The sequence below is a fragment of the Cornus florida genome, unplaced genomic scaffold (genome assembly GCF_030987335.1).
Source record: "Cornus florida cultivar Cherokee Brave unplaced genomic scaffold, ASM3098733v1 CherokeeBrave_3.0.0_Hap2_Chr11, whole genome shotgun sequence".
Taxonomy (NCBI): Eukaryota; Viridiplantae; Streptophyta; class Magnoliopsida; order Cornales; family Cornaceae; genus Cornus; species Cornus florida.
Window position 1 is genome coordinate 70,927,506 of NW_026775581.1, and position 10,950 is coordinate 70,938,455.

The following is a 10,950-nucleotide window of genomic DNA, read 5'->3' on the forward strand; positions in this document are numbered from 1 at the left end:
CACTCTAGTGTAATTAAGATGAGTCTAAAATTTGGTCAATTAGAAATAATGAATTTATCACTATGTTAGCTATAAAATTAAGCCCATTCAATGTTAGGAAAACAATAATAATGATTAAAATAATGAAAGAAATAAATGATCCTGAATTTCATGGACTTTGTTGACAAGAAACAAGACTCATTCACCCACTTTGCTCTTAGTATTACTTTTATGTTATGTCAAATGATTAGGGATGGGTTATGGACGGGGCACCCCTTTCCCAAATAATTTTTTTTTTTTTTTTTGTACAAATCCAATTCGGGGTGCTCCGCATTAGAATCATGATGGTTTGGGGCGTCATGATATAATGTGTTGTTGGAGAATTTTTATATAATTTATAAAACACTAAAAACAATACAATTCAATTATACAACAATTCAAAACAAAATAGTGAACAACGCATCAACGAATAATATTTCAATATGAAAACATAACAATATTTCAGTATTTATTAAAATAAATATTGTATCTATTTAACAATATGGATATAACAATAAATTTAGAATTTCAACAAAGTCAATTACTTAATAATATAACAATATAATATTAACTATAATAATAATTAAGAAAAACAATAATAATAAACTAAAAATAAAGAACTTACTTGGATAATGAGAGACATGCAAACATTGTGTTAAAGTCTTATGACCTTCTTACTTGTAGATAATAACAATCCAATACGGCTCCAAAATACAATCCACGTTGTCTTTTTCAAACACGCCCAAAGAGAGACAATGTTGTACTAATATTGCCTTCAAAATTGCCATAAAATACTATCGCAATGGCCTCATAGCCTTACTCCCATATCACCCAAATATATTTATCTAAAAAGGCACGCACAAAGAATTGGTTGAAAACTCTTTTTATAAGCTTACAACTTGTAAAGTTTTATACCATCAATATAGTATTAAAATGACATAATAATGGGAATAAATATAATCATAATAATAATTTACTAATATTTATAATTATAATATTTTAATATTATTTATGATTTTTATTAAATAGCAGTAACATATATTTTTAAGAATAAAAATTAAAACTTGAACAAATTGAAGATAATTTGTAAAAATTTGTTTAGTATAAGTCAAATATTTAACAAACATAATAACAAAAATATGTTTAAAATTTAACATTATCATAATAAATAAAAATAAATAAACATTATAGCTAATAAAATAATATTTATTATTAATCGGGGTGGATTCAGAACTTTACAGGTTTTACATTCTTTTCCCAAATCACCCCTAATCCGATTAGGAATATCCCAAACCCGTTTCAATAAGGACAGGGCAGGTTAATTTGACATCGTACAAATGATAAATTTGCTTATGTCAATAAAATTAACATTTTAAAATATGTGACTTGCTTTTATCTTTTCAATTTAATTCCGATTTTTAACTAAAATAAGATAGAATCACGCTCATTCTCAAGAATCTCACCCAAAATATTTAACATGAGAGATCAATGTAAATTTTGAATTAATAGAGAAAACCTACCTAAACCGGGTAAAGTGTGATAATTTTTTCTCATTTGAAAATGTTATAAAAAAGCAGGAGGAAAAAAAAAAAAAAAAAAAAAGTTCTCAAAATGGTTTTTCGAGAACTAAAGGGGTAGTGTGTGACTCTGTGTGTGTGACATATTGCAAAATAATAATAATAATAATAATAATAATAAAAAAATAACAAAATAGAAATAAAGAAAAAGAAAACTAAATTCAATCAAAATTGTGAGAAATAAGTTAAATAACTCAAGGAGAGAGAGAGTGGAATCTGTTCATAACCGGGTCCGAAGGTTTTAGCCTTAAACCCTAGCCAACTCCGACTCTGCTTCAAAGCAGTAAAGCCTCCTCCTCCTCTCTCTCTCTCTCACTGTTACGGCCATGTACCGAGTCGCTGCTTCCTTAGCTTCATCGTTCAGGTCCCCTACTTCCAGGAAACTGGTAAAGCCTTCGATCTCCATTAACAATACATTTCAGCAGTTCACTTCATTTCTTATATTTACATTTTTCTTTTTGGTTTGCTGGAAAAAAATTGAGGAATTAGAATTATTGTTCTCTCTTTTCGTCCCTTCATTTTCTGCTCAACCGAACAGATTGTATTATACTACAAACAATTCAACTGCAACATTAAATTTTCAATTTGGCACTTTTAGTGTTGATCGAGACTATCTTGTTTAGATTGAACAAATTAATGCGAAATGCATCTATTTTTTAAAATCTTGCTTTCGCTTTTGATGGGCATGAATTGATTTTGATCTGTTTGCTTTGTTGACTCTTTGGATTGGAAAGTTATGCAGTAGGGTTATATGTAGCAGAGATTATGCTGCAAAGGATATCATTTTTGGGAGTGGGGCTCGTGCAGCCATGCTAAGTGGTGTTAACGAGCTTGCCGAGGCTGTTAAGGTTACAATGGGTCCCAAGGTGATTAAAATTTATCTTCTTGATTTCCTTTCTGTTTGCTTCTTTTAAACTATGGTGAGATATATATAAATAAAAGGACATCATTGGAAGGAACTCTTTAGCTAATCGTTAGTGGACAATGTTTTAAGAATTTGTTGATCTTCCTTCATATTTAGTTTTGTAGATTGAATCATAGACAATAGTTACCGGTGCCTTTTCTTTTAACCTGTAAGTCTTGTCAGAGAAGAAATGTAAGTTTGGTCTCTTATTAATTGGTCAGGACTGGAGGGACTGAATAGGATTTCAAGCTTTCTTATTTTTCATTTCTTTTCTTCGGAAGTAAGCGGAGAATCCGAAAGATGTAGAATAATGCAAGAATTCTCTATTGATCTTTGAAAATTAAACCTTTTGTTATGTTTAAATCAGTCACCTAATTCCTCATTCTAGGTTTACAAATCGTAATCTCTAAGTAGCACAATGGTCCCATAAAGCAGAATGAATATAGCTCCCAACTAATTGACACTTCTTCTTTCATTGATTAATACAGGTTCGTAATGTGATTATTGAGAAAAGCCATGGGGATCCTAAGGTCACAAAAGATGATCTTTGAAAATTAACCCTTTTGTTATGTTTAAATCAGTCACCTAATTCCTTATTCTAGGCTTACAAATCGTAATCTCTAAGCAGCACAATGGTCCCATAAAGCAGAATGAATATAGCTCCCAACTAATTGTCACTTCTTCTTTCACTGATTAATTCAGGGTCGTAATGTGATTATTGAGAAAAGCCATGGGGATCCTAAGGTAACAAAAGATGGTGTCACTGTAGCCAAAAGCATCAATTTCAATGAAAAAGCTAAAAATGTTGGTGCTGATCTTGTAAAGCAAGTTGCGAATGCTACTAATAATGCTGCAGGAGATGGTAATTTCTTATTTATTTCTATATTTTTTTTGTCCAAACATACCTGAGCCTCCCTTCATTTATAGAAAGATCCATTTACACAACATCTCATATATATTTGTTTGCTTTAGAAGTTAAGGAAAGTAGCTAAAAATGTTCACTTGGCTTGTGTACTTTGATTTTTGATTTTTGAATTATTTTTATAAAGAACAGCAATGCTTCACTGTAAGAGAAAAATATTCCTTTAGAGCAGAATTCTTTTTCACCTTGCAGCACAAGCTGACTATTAGTGCCGTCACCTGCATGCCTGCATGTCCACTCTATCACCACCTCCATCTATCTTCATTCACAATCATCAACAACATCACCAACACTAATACTGTCATTGCTGCCATCAAGACAGGCTCTGCCTTAAATACTACCACATTCATCATTACCTTGCATCATCTCTTCTTGCCATGCTTTGCTACCATTCGTATATGCAACCAAACCACAGGCATTGCCACTAATTGAACCCACAAATGCTCTTTCGATATGTCTAAAATGTAATATCGTTTTCTCTAGCATGTACCTTTACAATGCTTTTTGTGGGGTGGGCGGGCAGGGGGAAGAAGCTATAGAGTAAGAGAGGGAATAGTTCCATTAAAAATCAGAAATTTGGCTTTTTCCCTTTTGCCACTATCATTACGGGCACATTATCACTATGTGACGTCCCACGTCACTTGGGGGGAGACGTTCCTGGCACTTATAAGGAGGGATCCCTTCAACCTGTGTAGATGCATTTTGAAAACCGCGAGCGCTTGTGTAGCGCAAAACGGACCGTATCTACATAGTGCGAGGCGGGTCCTAACACCCTACCTTAATGTTCATATGCCTTTATAGTCATTGACAACATTTATTATATGTTAGATTTTATTTTTCTATGTTGGCTATGCATTACACAAAAAAGAGAACTATTTAAGAAAAATCTACTATTTAGTCTTGCTCTTTTGAAGTAGTTTCAAAATCGCGACTACTTGTTATCCAAATAAACGAAATTTTATTCACCAATGTTATGAATAATTATTGCATAATGCATAAAATTGAAGGTTAGAAGGCACTCATTTTCATGCACTACATCTTATTTAAAATCTCGTGTAGCATTTTGTCTATCAATGATATCACTTCATTTTATTTGAATATGTCTCTGTTTCATTGTTTGTGATGGTTTTGTTAGTTCATGTGAGTCTATATAAGGATAAATCCTTGGATCCTCAAACATTTTTTCCATTGAGGAATCGAATTTGACAATTGCATTTCACTCAAGAATCCTCATATAAGTTATTACCCAAAATATACATGAAAAGGGGAGCTTTTGTTGCAGCGTCATCATATATGCAAGACTAGAAGATATTGGTGGTATAAATATTTGATATTACTTTTCTTCCTCAAATGATCTTCTGGTGATTCTTCCATCAATTCAGTTGAATTGAGCATTATTTTTTTGCTTGGATTTGATATATTTATCATGAAACAATGTCTGTCGAAATAAAAAAGCCATTTTATTAGTGCTATTTCCGTTGCATCATTTAGCAAGATTTTATGACAGAAGAGATGTATTATCTGGTTGCAGGTACCACTTGTGCCACAGTCTTGACTCAGGCAATATTCACTGAAGGTTGCATGTCAGTAGCTGCTGGTGTAAATGTGATGGATTTGCGAAGTGGTATTAACATGGCAGTTGATGCTGTTATAGCTGACTTGAAGAGCAGAGCAAAGATGATAAGCACACCCAAAGAAATTACGCAGGTAATGGGATTACAAACAAACAAATGATTGCCTTCTTATTGTTGTTGCATTTAGTAAGGAATAATACATTTAGGAAATATCTATACAATGCTCTCATGTTTGGAGCAGTACAAAGTTGATACATTTTAACATCAAATAAGTTAGTCATTCAAAATGTTGGGAAATATATTGTTTACTGTTTTCGGTTTCTCCTCAAATTTGCTTTGTTGAATGTTGGCTGATCAAAAGGTGTGTTTGGAACTCAGGATGATTTTTGTTCATGTTACATGGATAATAACAAGGGACTTAAGATACAGAGAGGAAAGAAAATGAAGTTGGAAGTAGATAGAGAAACATGATAGAATAAGAGATCTTTAGCAGAGATATTGTGAAGGGTAGGGGTGCATTGGCTGGCATCTCTTGCCCTTGTGAGCAAAATCCCATATTCCACTTAAAAGTGAAAGCAAGTAGGAACTGCTTTGTTTTAGAAAAGTAAAATTAACTTATGTTGCATATATGTATGTTTTTTTTCCTTTTAAAAAATGTTAGTGAACAAGGGTGAGAGCATTGAGTGTTTCAAGAACCATTTTATAGATTTGAATAACAAACTTAAATGAATGAATATGATCACTTTTATGATTCTGGGTTCTAGTGCACATTTGCTAATCAAACTTGCTTAATTAAACGCCGCTACTTTATTTACACCTGTGCTTAATAATTTGCTTCTGTACATTTCTTATATATTTCCTCTGAGTTAGGTGGCCACTATTTCTGCTAATGGTGAGCGTGAGATTGGGGAACTTCTAGCACGGGCAATGGAGAAAGTTGGAAAGGAAGGAGTCATTACCGTTGCTGTGAGCATATTTCTGTCTTTACCGCTGCTACATATTGGTCAACCAGTGTTTAAAGCTTAAGCAAATTCTAACTCAAGGATTATGTAGGACGGAAACACTTTGGATAATGAATTGGATGTAGTGGAGGGGATGAAACTAGCTAGGGGTTATATATCTCCATATTTCATTACTGATGGGAAGACCCAGAAATGTGTAAGTATGGCTCTAGAATGTTCTAAATGCTGATAATTTTTATAATTTAATCTTTGCATGTCGGATATCCAACCTGTCTATGCTAAAATGAGGTTGTGACTTTGAAGTCTGCAGTTTAATTCTTGTGAGCACATTGTTATCTATAAAACACGGAGCTGTTAAATGTGCATATGTTCTAACCTATTTGCTGGTGTTGATAAAAATATATGTTCCAAATTCCAATATGTTAATTTGATCGTCCCATATATTGCCCCTTTCATTTACTTATCAAAAAAATATATATATATTGTCCCTTTCATTTGTTATAGAGCTCTTCTTATTTATTCGGTATTGTAACTTTCAATCTCACATAGTTTGAAAATTGTTTGATTTGCATGTAGGCAGGAACTGGAAAATCCCCTGATCCTTATCCATGACAAGAAAGTTTCAGACATGAACTCACTTGTGAGAATATTAGAGCTAGCTATAACGGTAAGCAATTCTGAATGGGTTATATTCCACTTGGGGCAGTGAAAGATTTTTCATGTTCTTGATCTCATCAAGCAGCTTATCATCAATAACCTCTTTTCTTGCTTTGCATTTATGAAAAGAAAAATCGCCCACTCTTAATTGTTGCTGAGGATGTAGAGGGTGATGCACTAGCGATGCTTATTATCAACAAGCATCGTGCTGGGGTTAAGGTAATGGACTGGCTCTGTTTTGGAGATCCTGGGTCACTGCTTCAATGAATGTTGTCAAGTTATTGTTCCTTTTTGTAATTCATGCTTCTTCTTTTTTTCATTTTTTTTTTTGCATTGCCTTGTAGGTTTGTGCCATTAAAGCTCCTGGTTTTGGGGATAACAGAAGAGCCAATTTGGATGACCTTGCCATTTTTACTGGAGCAGAGGTGAGACAAGTGTCTGCACCTGGTTTTTTTTTTTTTTTCTTGTTTCTGCACCTGGGTTTTTCCTCTCTTTTGTTTATACTCACTAAATCACATGTAGGTTTTCAATGAAGAACATGGTTTAAGTCTTGACAAAGTTCAAATTGATATGCTTGGTACAGCAAAAAAGGTTTGTATGCGATCATGCGAGTTTGTATAATATTTAGTTTATTCTTTATATGAGCCACTATGGAACATATCTGAGTTTCTTTGGAGCAGGTCACTGTTTCTCTTGATGACACTATAATTCTAAATGGGGCTGGTGACAAGAAGATGATTGAAGAAAGATGTGAGCAGGTGCTGGTGGCTTTAATTGAGAATATATGCTGATTTTATTATGTTTCTTTTGGCGTTTTCCTCCCCTTTTACCTTTTGATTATTATTTGCACTTGAGCAATTGTCACTACTGACACAGCTGCACGTGTACGATCTGCAAGCATCTGAACTTATTATATGAAGTAAAATTAGCATGTAGATTTACATTGAAACTGTATACATGAAAGTCAAAATATTTTATATTGCCTCTCTGTAATATAGGTTATGCAGGCTGTTATTTGATTAAATTATTATTACTGCATAACTGTTTAAGATGGTGAAATAATATTTTCGTTGTTTTTCATATTTGTCTACATTTCCAAGTAGGAATCAGTAAAGACATTTTCTCTGCTTGTTTGGGCATCCGTGTGCTTGTGCAAACATGCACAAGTACAAATTTGTTTCAGAACTAAGGCCTGCAGCCGAGACATTTGTTTTGCATTGATGCTAGTAAAGTAAACAAAAAAATTCAGGGTTCACTAACTCAGAAATTAAAATAGGAGAGTTAAAAAAAAAAAAAAAGAATACATTATTATGCTTAAAATGTATATTTAGATATCTTACGTTTAATGTAATTGAATAAGTGTAAATGATTTTTGGGTCTTGTTTTGAAGCTTGCAAGGAAGCACTTCTACATTTTGGAGGATGCATGCATTTCAGCATAGATTTTTCCAAAATGCTTACCATTTTTGCATTGTCATATGCATATAGTTTTTGTCCCTTTTCTTGAGATATTTTCTAGATGGACTTGTATACTTGAATGTGCACCATGTCCAAAACTGTTTTAGGTACTTCCTTTTATAATCTTATGTAATTAATGTATTTAGAGTGTTCTGTCACCTATTTGTAACAGAAAACATGAAATCTACACCATTATTATGTCTTTGCGAAAAGTCATAAATTTTCAAGGCATTTGATTTAATTTTTGTTTTAGCTGTAGTTATTAAAAAAAAAATTTACTTTCTTCTAATGGGAAAATTTTATTTTCAGCAGTTAACTTAGACAAAGAATTTATTTTCATTTAATTGAGATAAAAGTCATCGACTTGCAAAGATACACTGTATTGATCATCAATTCTGAATTGAATATACATGTGAAGATGCATTGTATTGATCATCAATTTTGAATTGAATATAGATGTCATCACATGTTGTGAACTGAAAGGTGCAACCATGGTGAGGTTTACACTAACTCAAAATAGATCATCAATTCTGAATTGAATATAGATGTCATCACATCTTGTGAACTGAAAGATGCAACCGTGGTGAGGTTTCCACTAAAGGTTGTGAACTGTACAGTGCAACCATGATGATGTTTACACTAACTAAAATTAGATCTGTTAGATATATGTTGTGGCTTGTGAGATAACTGTAAATGAAGAAAAATGGTATTTTAGATGGGGTACATTGACAATATACATATGTTTGAACAGCTGAGGGCAGCCATTGAGAAAATTACTGCCACGTTTGACAAGGAGAAAGCACAGGAGCGGTTGTCAAAGCTATCTGGCGGTGTTGCGGTTTTCAAGGTATGTTCTTTACCTTACTAAATCCTTTGAGAGGTATTGTCTCTGATGTCCTTCACTGCAATTCTTTTTCTTTCAGGTTGGAGGAGCTAGTGAGGCAGAAGTCGGAGAAAGGAAAGATAGGGTTACAGATGCACTAAATGCTACAAGAGCAGCTGTGGAGGAGGGCATTGTTCCAGGTTAGTTGTTTTGTGCTCTTAAAAGTTGATCATGTATTATTCTTCAGGTTCTGTACGACTACAATCACAAAGTGACTTTTCTGATAGGCGGTGGTGTTGCTCTCTTGTATGCCACAAAAGTTCTGAAGAGCCTTCGAACTGCAAATTATGACCAGAAAAGAGGAGTCCAAATTATTGAGAATGCTCTTAAGGTTCCATCAAGTGCAAATTTCTCTGTCAGCATTCTCCCAAGTGGTTAATTATAGTTCCATTTTCATGATACTGCAAGTTTCTTAATTAATAGGCTCCTACTTTCACAATTGTTTCAAATGCTGGTGGTGATGGTGCCCTGGTTCTTGGCAAGCTATTGGAACAAGATGATCTTAATTTGGGTTATGATGCTGCCAAAGGTTTGTTATTGTGATTGTACTAATGAAATTTAGGAGAAATTTGCTTTCTTAAATCTCATCTGAGGTTTCAATTAGCGTCTTGATCTTAATTTTGATTAGAAATTGCCCATTCTGCTGCTGCCTTCATTTTAGTTAGTTCCAATTTTGGCTCCTTTTCCTTTTCGAAAATTGATGCTTGTTGGATGTTAATGACTTTATCTACATGTCAAATTATTCGTGTTATTAATGCACTCAAGGTAGCTTTTGCTTTACCAGGTAAGTATGTTAACATGGTGGAGGCTGGGATAATAGATCCTCTCAAAGTTGTCAGAACAGCGTTAGTAGATGCTGCCAGGTGAAAATCATAGTATATCATGTTACTTTGTGAATATGTACAATCCTTCAATATACCTAACAAACTTTGATCTTTGTTGGCAGTATCTCGTTGCTATTGACAACCACCGAGGCAATTGTTGTGGATCGTCTGGGGGAGGTAAACCCACTTGCAAATCGAATGCCAAATATGGATGACATGGGCTACTGATTTGGGTGACAGAATTTGAGGATATGATATTATTGAGACGCCGAATGAGAATTCAGGCTTTCATTCTTTTTTGGGAGTTGCAAAAAATTTCATTTAGAGACCGAAACAATTCAGAAAATTATGAGATAGCTGATAGAAGTTGTGAAAGTGCAAGCATGGTCACCATACCATCTTTATGGAAAAGAGACTTGAGATTTATGTTACAGTAATGTTAACACCGGTTTAGTGTTGAGTACTACACCTGGTTTGATGTAAATATTTCCAGTAAATGACTAAATAGTGCATGGTGGTAGATCTTTAAACCTTAATCTTGAATCAATTGTGCTTAATCCAAGGGGTGGGGTAAACCAAGTGAATCCATTGCATCAATAGATGATCACATTGAAGATCTTGGTCATATAGACCAGCATGGCATACTCCATCCTAATGTGCAACAACATGACAGTACAAGCTTCATTTGAAGATGGCAATTACAGTGACTTCTATTTTTATTTTTTTTCAATCGTCAATATTGGTTCAAGGGTAGAAGGTTAAATTGCTTGTTGTAAGGGCAAAATATGTGGTCTGTAATTTGCCATTACATTCTACTTTTCACATTTTTGGAAACTTCAAATGATGATTTGTTTTTAGAGTTATAAACCAGACCTTTTTTTTCTCTGTTATAAAAATAATAATAATAATAAAAAAAAAAAAAAAAGCCCTAACTTTCCTATTGTTTTAGGAAATTTCTGGTGAATATTTACTGTGCATATTTTGGTTTTTGACTGTTCATGGGCTACTCCGGCCGGTTATTCATAGTAGGGCCTGGGCTTGGGACAAAATCCCAGGATTGGCTCGTTAGCTTAACCGACTTACAGCTGAGTTTGGGCCATTAAAATATCAATGGGTCAGGTTAGGTCCATAGAAGCTCGAAACCCTTTAAAAAGATAGTGAAAAATTACACT

The 10,950-nt window shown here is 33.7% G+C and overlaps 1 protein-coding gene across 1 annotated transcript; it reads left to right on the forward strand.

Annotated features, from left to right (window-relative positions):
* Positions 1-1,698: 1,698 nt before the first annotated feature.
* On the forward strand, positions 1,699-10,742 carry LOC132284817 (chaperonin CPN60-like 2, mitochondrial). The gene is made up of 17 exons (XM_059786946.1): positions 1,699-1,981; positions 2,330-2,461; positions 3,202-3,361; positions 4,953-5,128; positions 5,866-5,961; positions 6,049-6,153; positions 6,538-6,624; positions 6,744-6,833; positions 6,959-7,039; positions 7,137-7,205; positions 7,295-7,372; positions 8,823-8,918; positions 8,995-9,094; positions 9,182-9,285; positions 9,378-9,483; positions 9,739-9,817; positions 9,901-10,742. The coding sequence occupies exons 1-17, from the start codon at positions 1,922-1,924 to the stop codon at positions 10,004-10,006; spliced, it is 1,725 nt and encodes a 574-aa protein (XP_059642929.1). The 5' UTR covers positions 1,699-1,921; the 3' UTR covers positions 10,007-10,742.
* Positions 10,743-10,950: the final 208 nt, after the last annotated feature.

Coding starts and splice junctions, on each gene's coding strand:
- LOC132284817 (XM_059786946.1), top strand. CDS start 1,922: ATGTACCGAGTCGCTGCTTCCTTAGCTTCATCGTTCAGGTCCCCTACT. Junction 6,154..6,537: donor ATGGGAAGACCCAGAAATGT/GTAAGTATGGCT, acceptor GCATGTAGGCAG/GAACTGGAAAATCCCCTGAT. Junction 6,625..6,743: donor TATTAGAGCTAGCTATAACG/GTAAGCAATTCT, acceptor ATTTATGAAAAG/AAAAATCGCCCACTCTTAAT.